The 24,116-nt window shown below is 37.9% G+C and overlaps 1 protein-coding gene across 4 annotated transcripts in view; it reads left to right on the forward strand.

Annotated features, from left to right (window-relative positions):
• Positions 1–24,116, forward strand: part of LOC132399140 (activating transcription factor 7-interacting protein 1-like) — an 80,829-nt gene that overhangs the window by 40,294 nt on the left and 16,419 nt on the right. For all 4 annotated transcript variants that reach the window (XM_059979182.1, XM_059979181.1, XM_059979180.1 and 1 more), the window contains exons 2-6: positions 11,751–12,727; positions 16,115–16,263; positions 19,217–19,354; positions 23,428–23,508; positions 23,626–23,819. In XM_059979182.1, coding sequence (XP_059835165.1) covers positions 11,761–12,727; positions 16,115–16,263; positions 19,217–19,354; positions 23,428–23,508; positions 23,626–23,819 — 1,529 coding nt within the window. In that variant the 5' untranslated portion in view covers positions 11,751–11,760. The remainder of the gene's footprint in view (positions 1–11,750; positions 12,728–16,114; positions 16,264–19,216; positions 19,355–23,427; positions 23,509–23,625; positions 23,820–24,116) is intronic.

The following is a 24,116-nucleotide window of genomic DNA, read 5'->3' on the forward strand; positions in this document are numbered from 1 at the left end:
CTCCCTGGTGCCAGGGTCCCCGATATCTTGGATCGAGTTCTCGGTATTCTGAGGACGGAGGGTGAGCAGCCAGATGTTGTAGTCCATATAAGGACCAATGACATGAATAGAAAGAAAGGGGAGATCCTGCAAAGAGAGTTTAGGGAGTTAGGTGCAAAGATGAAGGACTGGCCCTCGAGGGTTGCAATCTCAGGATTGCTCCTTGTGCCACGTGCTAGTGAGGCTAGAAATAGGAAGATAATGCAGCTAAATATGTGGCTAAGGAGACGGTGCAGAAAGGAGGGTTTCATGTTTCTGGACAATTGGGCTTTGTTCCAGGGAAGGTGGGACCTGTTCTGATGGGACAGTTTGCACCTGAACTGGAAGGGACTAACTTCCTTGCAGGTAGGTTAGCTAGTGCTGCTCCGGTGGGGGGAGGGGGGTTTAAACTAGATTTGCAAAGGGAGGGGAAATAGTGTTAGAGCAGATGGTGAGGTGGAGGAGGATAAAGGTCATGTGAGGACTGTTTGTGCGGACAGAAGTCAAAGGTTTGTATGTGATAGAAATGTTCTCAGGTGCCAAACTGAAGAGACTGGGGAAGAGGCATCTGGCTGTCAAATAAAGAAAGGTAGGAGACAGCGTGTGAGGGAGGATAGGCAGGTGATAGAGAAGGGAAGCACTCAGACCGTAGGTTTGAGATGTATCTACTTTGAATGCAAGGAGTGTTGTGAACAAAGCGGATAAGCTTAGAGTGTGGATCAGTACTTGGAGATATGATGTGGTGGCCACTACAGAGACTTGGATGGCTCAGGGACAGGAATGGTTACTTCTAGTGCTGGGTTTTAGATGTTTCAGAATGGACAGGGAGGGAGGCAAAAGACGTGGGGATGTGGCACTGTTGTTCAGAGATAGTGTCACAGCTTCAGAAAAGGTGGACGTCATGGAGGGATTGTTTACAGAGTCTCTGGATGGAGATTAGGAACAGGAAGGGGTCAATAACTTTACTGGGTGTTTTTTGTAGGCCACCCAATAGTAACAGTGATATCGAGGAGCAAATAGGGATGCAGATCCTGGGAAGGTGTAATAATAACAGAGTTGTCATGATGGGAGATTTTAATTTCCCAGATATAGATTGGCATCTCCCTAGACCAAGGGGTTTAAGTGGGGTGGAGTTTGTTAGGTGTGTTCAGGAAGGTTTCTTGACACAATATGTAGATAAGCCTACAAGAGGAGAGGCTGTACTTGATTTGGTATTGAGAAATGAACCTGGTCAGGTGTCAGATCTCTCAGTGGGAGAGCATTTTGGAGCATTCTAACTCTTTTACCATAGCTTTGGAGGGAGATAGGAACAGCCAAGTTAGAAAAGTGTTTAATTGGAATTATGAGGCTATCAGGCTGGAAATTGGAAGCTTAAATTGGAAACAGATGTTCTCAAGGAAAAGTACGAAAGAAATGTGGTAAATGTCCAGGGAATATTTGTGTGAAGTTCTGCGTAGGTACGTTTTAATAAGACAGGGAAGCTATGGTAGGGTGTAGGAACCATGGTGTACAAAGGCTAATAAATCTGGTCAAGAAGACAAGCTTACAAAAGGTTCAGAGAGATAGGTAATGTTGGAGATCTAGAAGATTATAAGGGTAACAGAAAGGAGCTTAAGAAGGAAATTAGGAGAGCCAGAAGGGGCCATGAGAAGGCCTTGGCAGGCAAGGTTAAGGAAAACCCCCAAGGCATTCTACAAGTATGTGAAGAGCAGGAGGATAAGATGTGAAAGAATAGGACCTATCAAATGTGACAGTGGGAAAGTGTGTACGGAACTGGAGGAAATAGCAGAGGTACTTAATGAATACTTCACTTCACTGTTCACTATGGAATAGGCTCTTGGTGATACTAGTGACGGCATGCAGCAGATTGAAAAGCTTGAGCATGTAGATATTAAGAAAGAGGATGTGCTGGAACTTTTGGAAAACATCAAGTTAGATAAGTCGCTGGGCCCGGATGAGAGGTACTCCAGCCTACTGTGAGAGGCAAGGGAGGAGATTGCTGAGCTTCTGGCGATGATCTTTTCATCATCAATAGGGACAGGAGAGGTTCCAGCAGCTTGGAGGGTTGTGAATGTTGTTCCTTTATTCGAGAAAGGGAGTAGAGATAGACCAGAAAATTATAGACCAGTGAGTTACCTCAGTGGTTGGTAAGTTGATGGAGAAGATCCTGAGAGGGAGGATTTATGAACATTTGGAGAGGTATAATATGATTAGGAATAGTCAGCACGGCTTTGTCAAGGGCAGGTCGTGCCTTACAAGCCTGATTGAATTGGAAGCTTTTGAGGATGTGACTAAACATATTGATGAGGGAAGATCTGTAGACGTAGTGTATATGGATTTCAGCAAGGCATTTGATAAGGTACCCCATGCAAGGCTTATTGAGAAAGTAAGGAAGCACGGTATCCAAGGGGACATTGCTTTATGGATCGAGAACTGGCTTGCCCATAGAAGGCAAAGAGTGGTTGTAGAGGGGTCAAATTCTGCATGGAGGTCGGTCACCAGTAGAGTGCCTCAGGGATCTGTTTTGGGACCCTTGCTCTTCGTGATTTTTATAAATGACTTGGATGAGGAGTTGAGAAATTTGAGAAGTTTGCTGATAACACAAAGGTTAGAGGTGTTGTGGATAGTGTAGAGGGCTGTCAGAGGTTACAGAGGGACATTGATAGGATGCAAAACTGGGCTGAGAAGTGGCAGATAGAGTTCAACCCAGATAAGTGTGAGGTGGTTCATTTTGGTAGGTCAGATATGATGACGGAATATAGTATAGTAGGACTCTTGGCAGTGTGGAGGATCAGAGGGGTCTGAGTCCATAGGACGCTCGAAGCAGCTGCGCAGGTTGACTCTGTGGTTAAGAAGGCGTACGATGTACTGGTCTTCATCAATCGTGGAATTGAATTTTGGAGCCGAGAGGTAATGTTGCAGCTATATAGGACCCCACTTATATAGCTGGTCAGACCCCACTTGGAGTACTGTGCTCAGTTCTGGTCTCCTCACTACAGGAAGGATGTGAAAGCCATAGAAAGGGTGTAGAGGAGATTTACAAGGATGTTGCCTGGATTGGGGAGCATGCCTTATGAGAATAGGTTGAGTGAACTCAGCCTTTTCTCCCTGGAGCGATGGAGAATGAGAGTTGACCTGATAGAGGTGTATAAGATGTTGAGAGGCGTTGATCATGTGGATAGTCGGAGGCTTTCTCCCAGGGCTAAACTGGTTGCTACAAGAGGACACAGGTTTAAAGTGTTCGGAAGTAGGTACAGAGGAGATGTCAGGGATAACTTTTTTTACTCAGAGAGTGGTGACTGCGTGGAATGGGCTGCCGGCAAAGGTGGTGGAGGCTGATACGATAGGGTATTTTAAGAGACTTTTGGATAGGTACATGGAGCTGAGAAAAATAGAGAGCTATATGTATCTCTAAGGTAGGGACATGTTTGGCACAACCTTGTGGGCCGAGGGGCCTGTATTGTGCTATATGTTTTCTGTGTTTCTAATAAACATGATAAATTCTACAGATGCTGGTAATATCAAAGCAATGCACACAAAATCCTGGAGAAACTTCATTTCCATAGACACTGCCTGACCAGCTGAATTTCTCCAGCATTTTAAGTGTTGCTTTGGATTTCCAGCATCTGCAGAATTTCTCGTTTATGAAATACTGTTCCACTGCAAAGTCTCTTCCAGGATGCCTACCCCCGAAGATGTTTAAATTTTCTCATAGACGGGAGTTCAGTGAGACCCTCTGCTTGCCCTCTGTGATCTCTGCTTCCCTCTGACTCTTCTTTGATCCTCCTTCCCCTTCCCCCAACCCCCCCCCCCCCCCAACATTTTGTTCTGGGTTCTTCCGCCTTCTTTCCAGTCCTGACAAATGGTCTCGGCCCACAACACCAAATGTATATTCATTTCCATAGATGCTGCCGGACCTGCTGTGTTGCTCCAGCATTTTGTGTGTACTGTAACAAAATAAGCTGTCTTCAGTAACATTTGCACTTTAAGAATTGTACATTAGCTAAATTTAGAATATGTTTAATATTTTGTTTAAATGTATTCCACATTTGCAAAAAGGTGTTAATCAGCCACACCATACAGTCTTTAGCTCAAAATGTCTCACAATAGAAATAAGATACACGTTTATACACAAATAAGTGGCTAATTTTGAGTCAAATTTGACTGATGTCTATTTTAGAGTATTGTCAGTCCAAAATGAAATATCTTTTTGGGATTCGGGGTTGTTTTCTGTTTGTGTTATTTGTTTCAAGTTTGCTTGAAACATTATTTAGTTTTTAATAAGCGGCATTATAACTATGTCTCTTCCTGAAAAAAGGACACAAGCAATAATTTTGTAATAACTACATGAATTTTAGACATTTAAATTATTCTGTCTGTTTAATCTCTGTTTTTCAGAGCAGTATAGCTGACCATTGAAATAGTTACAAGGCCAGCTTTCTCATGGTTTCATGTCCCACAAATTGTTGGCACCATTTCTAGATTTTTTCGTTACCCAGTGCTATTCCAATGATACTATACATATTGTTATGAAAAGTATTGTGTGTCTTTGTTCTATTATTAATGTAACAGCAAAACCAGATTTTGAGTTCCTAAAAGTTTTTAAGCACTTAATAAAAAGGTAGATGTTTGATTTTATTCGTCTCATTGTACAATTTAATTGTTCACTGTACAGTTGTATGTTGTACTCTTTATAGCTGAAGAGGTACTTCTGAAGTTTAATCGCTGCTGTAATATCAAAGTAGGTGCTAATTTTCTAACACAACCTGCAATAAAACAGTTAAATATCTGATGGGCAGATGGATTATTGACTGTTTATCTGAAAGCCTGAATAATCATTCTTATTTAATTAATCTAACTGATTTTTGACATCCTTAAATACATTTCCATTGGGAGCAGCATCAAGCTGTACTTGCTTAGCTTTGTCCTTTAATCTTCCAGGTTTTTTTTTGGTGTTGCAGTGCTATTAATATTCCTGATGATTTTTTATTCTGCTCCAATTAATTACATTGCCTCGATTTTCTTGAGTGCATTGCTTGCCCAATCAGCTCTCTTGTTTGTTCTCACTTACAAGCCTAAAGTCCTTATTAAGCATAATACTGTGACAAGTGCAGATGCTTGAGTAGGATGATAGAGGGAGCTATAGTATAAGATAAAAATGAAAAAGAAAATTGCAAATACTGAAACTCTGAAATAAAAGCTGAAAATGCTGGAACACTAAGCAAGTTGGTCTGCATTTGAGGAGGGAGAATCAGAGTTGAAATTTCAAATTGTAGACATTTAATCAACACTGGAAAAGTTCTGATCATGTGCTTTCAACCTGAGAATGTGTTTCCCTTTTCACAGATTTTGCCTGACTTATGATAAAAGGCTCTTATTTTATTAAGTAAAATATAATGCTTCGTACAATTGTTAGAAAGCTAAATAAGAATTGAAATATTTGTTTCAGTTAAGTAAGGAATTGAGTTTGAGAATATGAATTATATTGCAAAAGTGAACGGAACTGTAGTCTACCAAGTAATCTTACATTGAAGACAAAATATTTATAATGGAGCTCTATCGACTCACTTTCAAGAACTCTGCCTCCAGCATTTTGTGTGTGATGTAACAAAATAAGCTGTCTTTAGTAACTTTTGCACCTTAGAGTTGTACGTTGGCTAACTTTAGAATATACTTGGCATCTTCATTTCGTGGTCTTGATATATTTCTTTCTTTTTGTATTTGCACAGTTTGTTGTATTTTGCACACTGGTTGAATGCACATGTTGATGCAGTTTTTCATTGATTCTGTTATGATTATTCTGTGGATTTATTGAATATGCCCACAAGAAAATGAATCTCATAGTTGTATACGGTGACTTGCATGTACTTTGGCAATTTACTTTGAACTTTTGAATGTAGGATCTGTAATGTATAAAGTTTCTCTAGTTCAGATGTAAACCATGTAATTGATTTGTGCTTCTGGCAGTATGTTAATCAGCCAGAACACATTCAATATTTGAATCTATTACCAATCTCTGTCAAAGAATATTGAAACTGCTAAACCAGTCAATTAATGAAGAACCATCAAGAAGCTAGTTGACATCAAGAGAAAAACAGTTGTTAGAGATTGATCATCTAAGCCTGACTCTGCCACTGTAGGAGTTCCTCAGGACCTTATCTTAGACACATTAATTTTCAGCACTTTCCTCAAAATCCTTCCTTCCATTCCATCATAATGTTTGGTTGATCTGCATTGATAATGTACTATCCAATTCGGTTTGTAACTCAGCAAATGCAGTATAGTATTCCTTGGTTGCTTACAGCAAGCTCTTCTGATTTTTCTTCTTCTGTTGTTTTATGGCGGTTGGCAAAGCAGCTTTAAGGTTCATTACCGCCACCTACTAGACTGGAGTGTAGATCGTTTGATAAACAGGAGGAATGAAAAGAATTGCATTCCCTAAATTCTATATAATAAACCAGAGTCTTTCAGATACTTAATGATATAGGTCCGTATTTCTCTTGAACTCCCACCTAAAATGTCTTCTATACCTACAGCAGTTTTTTTGTTCATCTGAAGCACTCCTATCATCTTTACTCTTTCTCTTTCATACTTCTTACATTTTATCAATACATGTTCAACTGTTTCTGGTTGATTACAGTATTCACACAACCCAGTGGATGTTTCCCTATTTTGTATAATGTTAATAAGACTTGTGTGACCAATTCTTAAATGACTGATGATCACTTCTATCTTTCTATGCCCACCTGATTTTCTTTGGTATCTGACTTGCCTTTGTATTTTGTACAGTTGTCTCCATGTCTCATTCTCATCCCAATGCTTATGCCATGTCTCCTTAATATGTGTTTTTATAATGCTTTTGACTTCCGTTTTGCTTAGAGGGATCTGGACCTCTATTATAGACAATTTGAGTGATTGTTTAGCTATAATGTCCACTTTTTCATAACCCTCCACACCACAGTGAGCAGGAACCCAAAGGAAGCTTACTTCTACCCCATTTTCATATATATATTTTCATATATTCATATATCCATTTTCATATATACAACTTGCATAGAATCTCCAATAAAATATCCTGTCTATTTTCTTGATTTGATAGAGATTAATGCAGACAAACTGTCTGAACAAATTACAGCCTTTTTGACATTATTTTCTTCTATCCAAGATAATGCACTCAGTATTGCCGCTAATTCTGTTGTATACACTGATAAATGGTTTGATGTTCCTTTCCTAATGCTAGTTTTGCACCGAGGAATGTAGACTGCAATACCTGTGTGGCCAGACCAAGGGTCTTTTGATCCATCCGTAAATATTACTAATTTGTTTCTAAAATGCAGGTCTATATATTCTTGTACTATCAGTTTGATTCCACATTTAGACTTTTTTTTAAAGTTGTTGCAGGTTTATATCCACTGTATGTATTGTAAAGAGCCATGGAGGAACATCAGATAATGGAACTGTAGGGCTATATTCCAGCTCGTGTAGACCAAATTTTATAGCAAGCTCTAGAAAAATACAAGCATAAGCTTAAAAGTATCATGTAAAATTTATGCTACAAATGGATGAAATGACCATCTCCAACATTGAGAATCATAGATGAAACAGCACAGATACAGGTCTTAGCATTCAACTTCCTGGGGGTCATTACTGAGCAAAAACTCAAGTAGACCTGTCACAAATTGTAAGAGTAAGTCAAAGACTGTCGACTCAGTAGTGATCTCCTGGCTCCCCAAAGCTTTCTCACCATTTAAAAGCCACGAGTTATGTTGCAATCTTTTTGCTTGTATCAGCACAATTGCAGTATTTTCAAAAAGTTTGTAACAACCAGGATAAAGCAATCTATATGGTTTTCACCCATCTTCTACTGATGCACAATGGCTACTGTTTGTCTCTATAGGCTGCTGTTGCAGATGGCTATAGTCTGCATCATGGTCAAATGCACTGCAGTTACTCACCTAGACTATACTGATAGTGTGTTCCAACCCTTTCATCTGTACCATCAAGGACAAGGTAGCAAGTCCATGGGAATACCAATGCCTGCAGCGTCCTCTTCAAGTCACATCCCATCCACATTTACCTGCAAATGATACACCTCTCCTTTATTGTCATTGTTTCTAGATCCTGGAATTCCTTATCTAACAGCATTGTCAGAGTATATTCACCAAAAGGGCTACTGTGATTGAGGAATACAGTAACCCTGACCCACTATGAGGAGGAGGGGGAGAGGTGGGTGTCTAGGACCAAAGGGCACAGCCTCAGATTCAAGGGACATCCTTTTAGAATAGAGGTGAGGTAGAATTTCTTTAACCAGAGGGTGGTGAATCTGAAATACATTGCCACAGACAACTGTGGTGGCTACATCATTGGGCATATTTAAAGCGGGAAGTGATAGGTTCTTGATTAGAAAAGGTAGGAGAATGGGGTTGAAAGGGATAATAAGTCAGTCATGATGGGATGTTGGAGCAGACTGGAGCCAAATGGCCTAATTCTGCTCTTTTATGACATGGTTTTATGGCTTTATCACCAGTTTGGAGGCATTTAGGGATGGCAAAAAATACTAGCCTTGTCAATGCATTATGGGCAGGATTCCCCTTCTGCCTTGTCCAAGCAGGTTTCAGGATTCTGACCCATAGAATAAACAAGTCACAGATTTTGGAGAGCAAAAGATTTTATTTTCTTTAAAATCAAAACAGAATCACAGATGAAGTAACAGATTTTATAAGCTTAACCCACTTAAATGAACTAGAGGTCACAAATAAGAATAATAAATTATAGTTCAACACAGAATCATGCAAAGTCTATCCATTACTCTAACATGAGGCTATTGCCCTCTGTACAAATTGTTTACAAAATTTAAATGATAATCAAAAATACTGATATCCTAGGGGCTTTACAGAATTCATCTTCGACTAGCTTTAGCTCTTCAAATGACAACTGACCAACATTGCCTTCGCAACCCACCCCCCACCCCCAACTAATCAGTCTTGAGAGCTGTGATGTTAAGCCTTCTATTCTTTCAAGATAAATTAGCCCAAGTTAGTGCGGAGGTTGATATGTTCTTGATTAGTCAGGGCATCAATGGTTACGAGGAGAAGGAAAGAGAATGGGGTTGGGAGGGTAATAAATCAGCCATGATAGAATGGCAGAGCAGAGTTGATGGGCTGAATGGCCTAATTCTGCTCTTGTGTCTTATGGTCTTTTTTTCACTGGACTGGTATTCAAAATTGTTCTTTCTCTATCTTCTGAGTCTTCAATTATAGTTATTAATGTGCATATCTCACAAAGACTAATTGCTTGAACGTTTTTCCCTTGCTGACGGAATATTCCGCAGGGCCTCTTTCTGAGGTCAGTTTCTCACAAGTTTATTTTTGGGGATTGGGGGACTCAACAGCAATGTATGAACTGTGCTGAGGTAATTTTAAATTATTTTCTTTCAAGAAAACACTAGAAAATAATGTTAGTCTACTTATGTTGTGAATTGCTTTGCTGACCACACACACTGGTCTTACACCAGCCATAACACCATGCTTAAAAAAAATTAGTACCAGGACTACTTTGTTCTGAATACTGTAATAGCACTTTCCATTATTCTAAACTTCACACAGAGGTTGGGCAAAATGTATTTTAATTTTCTTCATAAGCTTAACCCTTCATCTCAGGAATCATTAAGTGTGAACTTCTTTGAACTGCCTCCAATAAAAGTTAATCCCTCTTTAATTAAAGAGACAAAAACCATACAGAGTGCTTTAGATGTTTTCACCAAAATTTAATTTGTATTGAAATAATCCAACACTGCAGTAGAATATTTGAATGACCCTATAGCTATTTTAGCTCTTGTATCTTATGTTTCTAATTATTTGCTTTTTATGTACACTGTGTTATCTTTTACAAGGATTTCTCAGCACTTCTGTACTGTAGCATTTGGTAGTTTCTTTTCATTTATGTAATATTCTGCTTTTTTAATTCTTCGTACCAAGTAGAAAACTTAAAAATTTCTTACATTATACTCCATCAACCAAATTTTTGTCCTCTCACCTAATTGGCTCCAGTTCCAACCTCCTGCCCAATAGGTATATTCTGTATAGTTAGTCTTTTTACAGATTCCTAAGATTTGCAGAATTTGTTTTCCTTCCCATTTATATCCAGTAAATTTAACTGCAGTACTTTATGATTTTTCATTTAAGTGATTTGTTTATTTTTTTCAACAATTATTGAGGATAGATTTTTCTCTGGAGCCTTGGTTGCTGCAGAATAAATTATTATCGCATTCAGGACTTCAATTAGACAGAATGTCTTTGCTTTTCTGTATTTAAACTAAGCAGCCTTTCTACTGTTTAAGATTGATAGATTTTCACCTAATATGGTGGCCAGTATCCAGTTCTGTCCTTCGTCTGCTATTTTAAAGCACAAAGTAGTCTAAAGTATGGTGCCTGGAAGGTAGATGTTAGTCTGCCCTCTGAAATTTTCAGTAACTTACAAAAAAATCAATAAGTGATACAAGTTATTTTAATTTATTAAGTGTTCTTTGTATTGTTTTCTTTTGCTGGCCACATTCTGACCTGAAGCATTACTCCTGTTTTCCTGTGTTTACATTTTCTCATTATTTTTTCATATTTCCAGCATCCATAGTTTTCTGATTTTTTGATTAATTTTGAATGTGATATTATACCGTATCTTAAAGCAGGCTGCAAGATGTAAAATCTGACAAGATTTTGACTTTTTTTTCCAAATGTACAGTACAATTTGTTTAAAAGCAAATAGTTTTCCCCCTTTTTAATATATAATGATGAGTCTTTCATTGTTTTAATGATGAATGGAAGTAGAACAGTGTAATTGTAGACAAAACATTTTTTAAAGATCTCAGCATATTACTAGATGATTTAAATAATTCCTCCTTGTAATGCTTTTCAAATTGGAAGGTAGCTCAGATGATAAGTTGTTGACATCTAATCCAAACCAAATCCAACCATGGCTAAACCAAAAGCAGGTTTCTTTGGGCTTGGTTAGGTAATGAGATTCTATTTCAAATATCTGCTATTCTAATGTAGATAAATTCTCTGCATTGTGAAAGATCAAAGGGAAATTTTGTTAGAACTAAATTAAGTCATGAACTCCTAAATTTCATGGTATTTTCACAGTTTCTTATTAAGAACCATTAAAAATAATAGACCAAAATCATTTGTGGTAGGCAAACAAATAAAAAGGCGGATGCTTGAATCTGAAACATCTGTTCGCTAGGTAACTGCCTGTCGGACACATTTCTTTCCCCCATTCCCTGTACAACTTAAAAATTGAATTGTTTTCTCTTTCCCAGTCTTGAAAAATGTAATTTTCAAGAAATCTAAGAATTTTTCTTAGATTTCTTGAGAATTGGAAAACATTTCCTAGAAATTCTTCTCCAGATGATTGATTAATTTTGGTAGAAAGTGTATTGTTATGGATTGTAAATTACCTGGGCATGGAGTTGTGAAAACTTGAAAATTATTTACATGGGTCTTGTGAGAAAATCAAAAGTTCCTACAGGTTTTTATAAAATTATTTATTCTGTGTGAAATGTTGTGTATGTTATAGAGTTAATGTTGTGCACGTTAAGTTAGAGTTGAGGTATCTTGTCAAGATTGAATGCTACTAGTTTGTATAAAAGTGGCAATGTGAATGAGAAATATGATAAATTTCTATGTTAATATCATCTGTATTTAATGATGCTATCAGTTTATCTTTAAACCTTGTAGATAATCAAACATGGCAAGTATTATCCCACGAAAAGGTTTCAGAGCAAAGAAAACCCTTAGAGTAAGTGACCGCCAACAGTGGGAAGCATTACTCCAAGGAAGACATCACATTGAGAATGGACAGCCCAACAAAGAATGTGATAATCACGAAAAGTGTTTGCAGTGTGTGGATACAGAAAATATAGATGGTGGTAAACATAATGACCTCATCGTTTCAAAACATAAAAATAATGAACTTCCAGAGTCGGCAGTAAACCATAGAGCTACATTTAGTGACAAAAATGAGGTCATGAAGACCAAGTTCAAAAAGTCTCCTGCTGTTGGCATAACAGAAAACCAGGTTGAGAATCGAAGCTTAAAAAGTCCAAAAAATGTTCAAACTAGTGGTCACCTTGAAACTAAAACATATCCTCAGAAGAAACATCATAATAGTAGCTTGCTAAAAAAGAATATAAGCTCATCTTCAGAAACTGTTGTTCAAAACAAAACTCCTCATGGTAGTACTCTATGTATATCTTCCTTTGTATTAAAAGAGGACTTTAACAGGGCTTCTAAGACCAAATCTACCAAGGTTTCCAAGACGCTGAATCAGAAAAATTATGTGAAATCCATTCATTCAGATAAAAACAGGAATGTCAAAGCAGCCTTTCACATTGTTGATACTGAAGAACTTATTTCTTCAAACTCTAACAATACAACTGGCAAGCTAAAGAAATTAAAGCATTCTCTTGTTCCTGTCTTAGAAAAATTGCCTACTGAGACACAATGGAACATGATGAATAATGTACAGTTGTCAGAATTACGTGTTACTGAAAATATAAATAACAAAATTAAAATAAGTATACATACTGAAAGTCAAAGTTCCAGTGTTTCAAAATGCCATTATAAAGAGAAATCAATTGAATCTAAAATTCTCACTGATGATCAAGATGATATTGAATGTACCCCTATTATCCTAAAGGAGATGAAAACCCCTGGTAAGTAAACTTAAATTTTATAATCTTATAGCCAGAGCTGTTATACTTGTTCAAATAGCTTGGTAGAACGAATTATATCATTGTGATCAATCATTATTGGCTGATTAGGTTTTGATTGTATATATGAGGTAGTACTGAATTTACTGGATTTTTACTCACAAATTTTCCAATAATTTTTAACATTTGTTTTTGAAGCTCTTCTGGAAAGATAGCAGTTGTGGATGGATTATGAAGTACATAAGAGCAGGGGTTCCCAACCTTTTTTTAAAGTTATGGACCCCAGGTTGGGAACCATGATAAAAAGTGATGTACATATCAGTTCTTGTAGTATTTAACTGCTTATTACTGTTCATGTAATATTTTAAGCATGAAAATTATAGTTGTGTTGTCAGGTAAATGGCTTATAGATGGAAGTTTATAGAATTGGCCATCCAGTTTTCTTTCCAGCTCCCTCACTGCTTTTCCTTTTTCACTCTTTGATATCAAGTAACATTAACAGCTGCAAGTGCTAATATTTGAAGTTTTACCATGTGAAGAACTATAGAACAATAGAAGAACCAAAGGTTCGACAAAAAGAATACAGTCCCTTGAAATAGTATTCAGCCACAGCCCTTTTTTCAAATAAATAAGTGTTACAACCAGGGATTTTGATCAATTTAACTCAATTTTTATTTGTGAATCAGAGTGCTTCTTCTTCCCCATACTAAAGCCCAAAGTACAGGGAAAATTGTAAAGCACGACAAACTAAAATATCATAAACTGAAATGTCAGCAGTTCAGAAGTATTCATCCCCCTTTGCTCAGTATTTAATTGAACCATCTCTCACAACAATTACAGCCAGTAGCCTTTTTGGATAAGTCTCTGTTAGCTTTGCATGAGTTTCTGTTAGTTCTGCACAGCATGATGGAGCAAGAGTTGCCAATTCGTCATTGCAGAATTGCTCAAACTGTGCCAGGTTAGTTGAGTGGCAGTGGACAGCAAACTTGAGGTCTTGTCAGAGATGTTCAATCAAATTAAGATCAGGACTTTACTGGACCACTCAAGGAAATCAATTTTCTTCATTTGAAGCCACTCCATGGTTGCTCTGATGGTATGCTTTGGGTCGTTGTTCTGCTGAAAGATGAACTTCCTCCCCAGATTAAACTTTCTGGCAGTAGCTAGCAGGTTTTTATCCACAATCTATCTGTATTTAGTAGCATTCTTCTCATTAATCCTAATCAGATTTTCAGTTCCTGCTGCTGGAAAGCATCTCCATAGAATGATGCTACTTCCACCATACTTTACAGTAGGGATGGGGATAGTGTTACCTGATTGATGTGCAATATTAGATTTATGCCACAGGCACCACTTAGAACCATAGAACATTACAGCACGGAAAACAGGCCTTTTGGTCCTTCTTGGCTGTGCCAAACCATTATTCTGCCTAGTCCCACTGACCTGCACCTGGGCCATGTCCCTCCAAACCCCTCTCATCCATATACCTATCTAAGTTTTTCTTAACTGTCAAAAGTGAGCCTGCATTCACCACTTCATCTGGCAGCTTATTCCACACTCCCACCACTCTCTGCGTGAAGAAGCCCCCCCACCCCCCAATGTTCCCTTTAAACTTTTCTCCCTTCACCCTTAAGCTATGACCTCTGTTTTTTTTTCCTCCCCTGGCCTCAGTGGAAAAAGCCTGCTTGCATTCACTCTATCTATACCCATCATAATTTTATACAGCTCTATCAAATCACCCCTCATTCTCCTATGCTCCAGGGAATAAAGGTCTAACCTATTCAACCTTTCTCTGTAACTCAGTTTCTCAAGTCCTGGCAACATCCTTGTAAACCTTTTCTGCACTCTTTCAACCTTATTAATATCCTTCCTGTAATTAGGTGACCAAAACTGCACACTATACTCCAAATTCAGTCTCACCAATGTCTTATACAACCTCACCATTACATTCCAACTCTTATACTCAATACTTTGATTAATAGAGGCCAATGTACCAAAAGCTTTCTTTACAACCCTATCTACTTGTGAAGCCACTTTGGGGAATTATGTACCTGTACTCCCAGATCCCTCTGTTCTACTGCACTCCTCAGTGTCCTACCATTTAACTTGTATGTTCTGCCTGGGTTTGACCTTCCGAAGTGCAATACCTCACACTTGTCAGCATTAAACTCCATCTGCCATTTTTCAGCCCATTCCTCCAACTGGTCCAAATCCCTCTGCAAGCTTTGAAAACCTTCCTCACTGTCCACTACACCTCCAATTTGGTTTAGTCAGTTGAAAATCTCCCATACTGTTGGACCTTACAGAAAGAAGTGGTATTTATTCAGATGATTCTCCAATTTCCTACATCAACAAATTAGGAGAGTTGGTAAGGTATATTGCACCTGAGGAAAGTTAGCATAGTAATTACAAAGGAGATGAATACTTTTTCCAGCCTCATAATTTTAGTTTTTATCTTTAATAAATTATTGACAGAGTTTGTAATTTTCTTTTGATTTGACATGATGCCCAGTAGTTTGTAGATATAACACAAAAAATCCTACTTCAAAAAGTTAAATTTAGTAAATGTAGAATGTGAAAATAATTGTGGGGGCTGAAAACTTGTTTCAAAGTACTATATATCTAACTAGAACAGAAATTTAGTTGTATACAGGTCTTTCACAGGTTATAGACAACCTGTACACACAAATTTTGGGACAGTGACTAAATGGTTGGGGATAAATTTGCTGGCTGCTTCTGCCAGATGGGTATAGGCATTTCTCCATGTCTTCTCCTTACCACATCCCACCCCCCCCCCCCCCCCCCCTTGAGCCACCAGAGTTGGGAGCTGAATTGAACCTTTAAGAACTGGGAGTAGTGAGAAGACTGGCTCACTCAGTGATGACCGCTCTTCCAATGTCTGATTGCTCTTACGTCACAGCTATTTCTGTGATTCCCTCACAAATGTTTTTGACCATTTCTGACTTGGGAACAGTTTGGGGTATGAACAGTTTTCAGGAACAGAAGTCTGAAATAACCAGAGGACTGCCTATAAAGTCTTTCTTAGTAATCACAGCTCACGTAATCAATTGTGGTTTTTGTCTGCTAGAAGAATAGCACTTCGTATATATTTTCTAAAAATTCAGTCAGGATATCACTGCTCTATATTTCTATCTAAGTGAAGATATCTTCTTTAAGGAGAATTGTCCAAACTCTCCACAGAATTCCACATATGACCTAAGTAGTTTGCCAAACAACAAAATGGGAGACCTGTTATATTCAGGACCTCCTGTTATAACAGCTAGATCTGGTAATAGAGAATTGTAATAATGAAATAATAATTGAGTGGTTTTTTTTAGGGACAATGAGAGATTTATTTTGTTTTATCTATATCATTTTATATAACACTTTAAGATCGAGCTGAAAGGAAGAGGTTCCATTCAAGAAGAGAAGGAAAAAATAAGCACAAGAAAATCAAGATTTCACATGATGCGAAAAGTGTCCATTTCAACTTAAGTTGTGAAAAAAGTACACAAACAGCCAAGAAGATAACCTGGGAGGAGGTGATCTTTGTTTTAATTTGGTTTTGAAATAGGACTATTTTGGGATGCTAAGAACTTCCAAAATAAATTACGTTCATTATATAGCCAATGTGTTTCAAAGTTGATTAAAAACATCATTTGGACGAATTAATGCTTCATTAGATTTACAGTTAAATTTTGAGATACCTCTTCATTAAAATATTCCTTAAGTTACTTTTCTTTAATTAGATAAGAGTGGATTAAAAGTGTTATTATAAAGCAGCTAGATGTGGTTCAATTTCCTATAACATGCTTTACTGTGACAAGCACAGATTGATACTGTACAAGGGGCATATACATGAATGTTGGATGTATTGGAAAATGCAGATGCACAGTGTTATCCTAGTGTTACAAGTAAGCCTTTTGCTAACAGTTGGTTCAGTTGTAAATGTGTTAACATGAGAGGGAAGGTACATGCTTGAAGTTTAGTACAATGTGATCATTGTCATTTTCACATTGCAACAGTATTAACATTCTAGTTTGCAAGAGAACAGGATTGAGAGGAGTAATAAATCAGCCATGAGAGAATAGCAGAGCAGTCTTATAAACATAGAAAACTACACCGCCATTTGGCCCACAATATTGTGCCAACCATGTAATCTACTCTTTAAAACTGCCTAGAATTTCCCTATTGCATAGCCCTGTGATTTTCTAAGCTCCATGTACCTATCTAAGGGTCTCTTTAAAGACCCTGTTGTATCTGCCTCTACTACCTTCGCTGGCAGTGCATTCAATGCACCCACCACTCACTGTGTGAAAAACTTACCTCTGAGCTCCCCTTGTGTCTACCTCCAAGCACCTTAAAACTATGCCCCCTTGTGTTAGCCATTTCAGCCCTGAGAAAAAGCCTCTGACTATCCACACGATCAATGCCTCTCATCATCTTATACACCTCTATCAGGTGCCCTCTCATCCTCAGCCGCTTCAAGGAGAAAAGGCCAAGTTCACTCAATTTATTCTCATAAGGCATGCTGTCCAATCCAGGCAACATCCCTGTAAATCTCTGCATTCTTTCTATAGTATCCACATCCTTCCTGTAATGAGGTGAGCGGAACTAAGCACAGTACTCCAAGTGGTGTCTAACTAAGGTCTTATATAGCTGTAACATTACTTCACAGCTCTTGAACTCAATCCCACGGTTGATGAAGGCCAACACACCATTTGCCTTCTTAACAACACTCAATTTGCGCAGCAGCTTTGAGGGTCCTGTGGGTGTGGACCCCAAGATCTTGCTGATCTTCCACACTGCCAAGAGTCTTACCATTAATATCATATTCTATCTTCGAATTTGACCTACTGAAATGAACTACTTCACACTTATCTGGGTTGAACTCCATCTGCCACTTCTTAGCCCAGTTCTGCATCCTCTCAATGTCCCTTGATGGGCTGAGTGGCCTAATTCTGCTCCTATGTCTTATGGTCTTATCTATGAATTGCCTTCATCTAAGAATCCTATTCTATGTCATTTCAAATAGAACAGCACAGGAGCAGACTCTTTACTGAGCAACATTGTGCTGCTAAATGGCATCTTATCCATCACTGCATATTGTCCATGTCCCTCCACTCCTGGCACCCATCACACTCTGTATATAAATAAAAATTAAATATTTATTGACATACAACATGGAGTTGGCCCTTCGCGCTGTGCCACCCAGCAATCCCCAATTTAATCTTACCCTAATCACAGGACAATTTGCAATGACCACTAACCTTCCAACTGGTATGTCTTTGGAATGCGGGAGAAAACAGGAGCACCCGGAGGAAACTCACGGGGAGAACATACAAATTCCTTACAGGCAGTGGTGAGTATTGAACCTGGGTTGCTGGTACTGTAAACTGTTCCCATTCATCTCCATTGAGCTTAAATGCATGCCCTCTGGTATTAGATGTCTCAACCCTGAAAAAGATACCAGCTGTCTATCTGTGCCTCTCTTCTATGAGATCTGCTCTTGACATCTACTGCCCCGGAGAAAACAACCTTAGATTGTCCGACCTCTCCTTCTAGAAGATGCCCTCTAATCCAGGTAATATTCTGGTAGACATCTTGAATAAAGGAATAGTATTAGCTTCTAACTAGTGCACTTGTTGTGTCGCATCAGCCGCCTGTTACTAGAGAGGATGCAAAGATCTTGGTGGTCTGAGTGAAATTCACACTCAATATTATCTACAGATCTTCTATCCCTATTTATATACATGAGGAAGACTGTAACAAAGATTCACCTGATTGATTCATGGCATCAAAGTTTGTAATACATAGAAAAGTAAGTGGCTTCTATTGGAATTTTGAAGCATGAGTGGTGACCTCATTAAAGCAGACAAAATTTTTACAGAGCTTGATAGGGTGTTTACAAGGATGTTTCTCTTCTAGGATGAGTGGAACACTGGCTCAAAGTAAGGAGCCAACCATTCTGAACAGAGATTAAATTAAATCTTTCGCTCCAGGATAATCAAGCTTATGAATTCTCTAGCCTAAGGGCTGTCGAGATTCAGTTGTTGAACTTATTCAAGTCAGAAATCAGTAGGTTTTTAGGTATTAAGGAAATTAAAATGGTACAGCTGTAATCTTACTGTGTGTTACAACACACACACACACATATATAACTGAGTTTTAAATAAGTCTCAGTAATGACACACATAAAAGCATTGGACTATACAAGGATTCATGGAATGTAATGGTAACTTCACAAATCAGACCAAGAATCTTTATAAGGAACAGAGAGAAAAAAAAATCTACTTCCAAATTACTTAAATAGGATAACAAATGAGAGATTTTCTTTCAATTGGGCAATATTAGTTCTGAAAGAATAAGGAGACCACATTGCAATACTCAATCAGTCTCACTTAATTTAACATTGTATTTTTTAACCTTTTGAGCTTTGCTTTAATTTTCTATACTTGCAAATCAGGAACTTTTTCCAATTTGGTATGTTATTAGGTTCAAAAAATCCTTCACCATAAAATGAACACGGAGCTTGGTAGTGATACTTTGGGCAAGAAACTTGAAGAGTTAACAAGACGAGTTGAAAACATTGACTGCACACAAAAACATGAAGAGCTGGCCAAAAGTATTCAAGTAAGATTTTGACAACTATTTTAGTACTTTATGCATACAATTTTAGACCTTTTTATTACTATGCTTTAAAACAAAATTAAGTAGGATCATTCTTTGCCTGGCAAGTTACCCGAGATCATTGGTTGCCTCCCTTTGGAGCATATTCATTCTTATTTCAAGTACTGGAGTTTGAGGGACAAACCTTCTTTATTAGAATTACCCACTGAAGTGCAGGGCCTGTCTATCCCATGGATGCCAGCTTTATCTTTGGTAATCAGAAATAACAAACTATCAGTAAAAATTAAAATATAATTTAAAAATAATCTTCTTCAATAAAAGTGTTTTGTAAAATATTAAAACTGAACCACAGAACTGAACTGAAGAGTATTGTTTTTTCCCAATATATCTAACACAGCTGTTTGTGTTCAAGTCAGGCCCGGACAAAAAAGGGTTAATGTCTAATTCTGAGAGAGTATTCATGGCTTAATCCCAAGGCCCATCATCCTGTAGGTCATTGCTTCCAGCAACTTTTTAAGTGGATGGCTACACTCCTTTGTGTTAGTGTCAGAATCACACCGTGCAAAAATTTGCTATTTATTCATAAACATTAATCCTACACTAACCACTCTTTAATTTCTCCTTTATCCTCATTTCATCTTCTCCTTCTGGCTTCTACTCACTTGCACACCAGGAACAATTTACAGTTTCAATTAAATTTCCACTCTGAGCATCTCTGAGATGTAGGAAGAAACTGGACCACCAGAGGAAGCCCATGGAATTCTGTGGAGAACACAAAAACTCTACATACAGCAGAAGAGATGAAGATTGATCCCAGGTCCTCGGAGCTCTGAGGCAGCACCTCTAATAGCTGTGCCAATTAACTAAGAAATCAAAAGATACATTATCCTCCGGATTTTTGTCCTCATCCTTTTAATTGTTCTAGTAATGATTTCTCTTGGTTTTTAACTCTCTGTTAAGGGAAATTGGAGCCTCATAATTGTAATCAGCTCACTTAATCTTCTCTTTAGTCTGCTCTATTCCAAAGAAAAGACCATGTTTTATTCAATTTTCCTTCATAACTACAATATTCCAGTCCTGGCAACAATTACATTTGAAATCTCCTCTGCATCCACTCTAGTGGAATCTCCTCTTTCCTGTAACAGGATGGCAAGTACAATTGTTTTGGGGGAAACTACTACGTAGGGTCGAAAGAAGCTGCCGGAAGTTATGAACTCAGTTAGCTACATCATGGGCACCAGCTTGTGTAACATCCAGGACATCTTCAAGGAGCGATGCCTCAAAAAGACGGCATCCATCAATGACCCCTTTCACCCAGGACATGTTGTCTTCTCATTCCTACCATCAGGAAGATGGTATAGGAGGGTAAAGACACATACTCAACCATTCAGCAACAGCTTCTTCCCTTCTGCCATCCGATTTCTGAATGGACATTTAACCCATGAACACTATATCGCTATTTTTTGCACTACTTACTTAATTTAACTACTATATATATGCATACATTGTATTGAATTGTACTGCTGCCCCAAAAACAACATATTTTGTGACATATGTTGATGATATTGATTCTGATAGTGTTCAAGCCTGCTTAGTATTGTATGCAATTCTGGCAATAACTTGCTGCTCTTTTATTCCATTACTTTGTTTACCAAAAGGCAAGCCTCCACAGTCCCTTTTTAACCACCTTAATAAGTTGCCTTGCTAGGATCTTCAAGGATCTGTGCAAATAAATTCCTTAGTTCACATGTTCCTCCATATGATTCTGCATCCTGTCATTCATTTTATATAGTTTTTGTCTTATTGTACCTCACCATATATGTAATCTGTTAATTCTCTAGATTAATCATCATTTCCCATACTTTACAATTTAAAGCATTCCTCTTTACAGTCATCCACTCGTCTAATTAATGAATCATCTGCAGATATATCCATCATGCCCCCCAATATTTAAATTTAAATTATTAATGAATATTACTGAAAAGGGAACCATGGAGCAAGTCTATGAAATCCGACAGATAAGTCTTGCAGTCACAAAACGGATGAGCAGTCCTTCTCCTGCAGGAGTTCCCAACCTCAGTTAATGGTACGGATACATGGAATAAAATAAGTTAGAATCAATCCTCTGTTCTGTTGAGTTCATTTGGATCCAACTTGCTAATCGGTGGACATTTTTAATGACCCCACTGGGAAATTGACAAATGCCTTGCTAAAGTTCATGTGGGCTACCTCAAATGCACTTTTTTTTATTAACTTTTTTATTTAAAACAGATTTGGTCCACAGGTTCAATTTCTAAATTGGGACAGGGCAGATTTTGACAATGTATGTATTATTGTCATCATCATTATGTGCTGTATTGTATGACGTGGACGATCATGGTCTCCGTGACCATGATTGTTTTTGGCAAATTTTTCTACAGAAGTGGTTTGCCATTGCCACTTCTCTACAAGATGGGTGACCCCAACCGTTATCAATACTCTTCAGAGCTGTTTGCCTAGTGTCGGTGGTCCTATAACCAGGATTTGTGATATGCACCAGCTGTTTGTATGACCATCCACCACCTGCTCCCATGGCTGCACACAAGCCTGATCGAGGAGGTGGGGGGAGGGGGGGGTAAGCAAGGAATTACTTGCACAAGGGTGAACTTCAGGCTAACAGGAAGGAGCACCTTACACCTCCTTTGGTAGAGTACATCTCCACCCCACCACCTGAAATATGACATAAGAGTTAGCAAAAGCTGATTGGAGTATGTTATTTGTGGTGAAAGGACCTCTGGCAAGTGGGGGGTTGTTAAAGGTGAGATCACTCTAACAGGAATCCTGCAGGCTGAAGGACAAGACTCATGACCCCCAAGATTTAAATTTAAGTTATTAATGTTTATTACTAAAAAGGGAACCATGTAGTAAGTCCTATGAAATCCCAGAGATAAGTCTTGCAGTCACAAAAGGGCAAGAGTAGGGAACCCTGCATTCGAGATATATTGAAGGCCTTTCCAGAAAAAAAAAGGAGGCTTGGGTCAGGTACAGGTAGCTGAGATCCTTTAGTACAGTATAAGGAAATCAGGAAGGAAAACATAGGTAGAAGTAGATAGAATATTGGACTTACCAGAGTAAATTATTGTTCAATAACACCTTTTAAAAGACAATTGGACAAATACTTGGATAGGAAAAGTTTAAAAGGTTATGGGCCAAATGGGACTGTCTTCAATGGGCTTCTTGCTCAACATGGACAAGTTGGGCTGAAGGGTCTGTTTCTGTGCTGTATAACTCTATGACTCTTGTAATTACTATTAGATAATTCAGTATCAGCACCTCTCCAGTTCTTACTCTTCACTCCTGTAGCCAGGGGAGATTGGAGCTTCTACAACTTCCTTCCTTTCTTCTTGGTATAACTTTCATCCAGGTCTGGCAAGCTATACATTTTCAGAAATGCTAGTTCCTTAATAATTTTACTAGACTTATCTTATTGAGCATTTATAACAATGGAGAATTATCCCTGTTATTTGAGAACACCCACATCCCCAACCTCCACATACAGGTTATGTTTTGCTCCCCTGTAGGCATTGCTCTTATTATCTATTTTCACCTTCCATATTTATTAAATAACTTTGGATCTTATGATTACTGTGATCTTTTAGGTTCTCCACATTATTAAATTCTTGCTGTCTCCCTGTTAAGCCAAAATTGTCCTGAAGTGGACAACAAGCTACTTGCTAAAGGTATTAATTCTGTGATCAGTGAGAAATGTGACATGCCTTTGATAGGTGCAAAATTCAGTCTTTACTCTGTCCTTCTGATTATTATTTCAAGTCTTAAAAGTGTTACAGCATGAAACATTGTCCACTGCTTCCAAAGCTGAGAAGCATTTAGCACTCCCAACTAAGGATAACTTTGTAAACACTTTTATTTTGTTGGGTTAAACATCTGGTTCCTTTCTAATTAAATTTTGCTATCTTTTGTTCTGATGTGATCTTGACTTCCTATTTGTACAGATTTTGTACCATTGTCACTATGTTTTAAAGCATTTATTAGTATATACAAGATGTCAAGATAAAGAGTATGCTTTTTCTTCACAGTCTAGAATAAAACATTTGGAAAAGAAAGTAAATATTTTACAGGCAGTAAATAGCGCAAGGCTCAGGAGGAACCCAGAAGAGGTACAAAATAATCTTGAATGTTTTATTTAACTAGAACCAAACTAATTTACGTTAGTGTTTTCTCAGTGTTATTTTTACTTTAATTATAAATGATTTTCACTTTCTTCAACACAACAGCCTCAAATGACTCCTGTATCACATGATCCAATTTCTGGAGCAAATCTGAAAAATGCGGAGCCCGTGGCAAATGAAAACTACGTGGATTCATGTACAGTCCTCGGAGCTCCATCAGACCAGAAATCACAGCTTTTGCCTTATAGGAAAACTTCTGATTCTATTAATTATGAATTGAACTTGCAGAAGACTAAAAGGTATTGATTCATTTAACTATAGTCTGACTTTACAATAGCATTGACTGCAGGTCATGTTAGAATTATAAGATATACTGTATAACAGCGTCTCTACTCCAGAGGTTTGGAATCTATGGAAAAATCATGCTAGTGTGCATTCTGTGTTCATAAATATGAGTCTGGAACATACTGTATTCTGGTGCTGTAATGACAAATCATTTTTCTCTGCCTTCTACATTAATGAAACTCTGATGCTTTCAATTCGTAACATTCTGAGAATTTGTTGTTTCTGGTAAACAAAGATACCATTCAGGAAGA

Source organism: Hypanus sabinus, chromosome 9 (assembly GCF_030144855.1).
Source record: "Hypanus sabinus isolate sHypSab1 chromosome 9, sHypSab1.hap1, whole genome shotgun sequence".
Classification (NCBI taxonomy): Eukaryota; Metazoa; Chordata; class Chondrichthyes; order Myliobatiformes; family Dasyatidae; genus Hypanus; species Hypanus sabinus.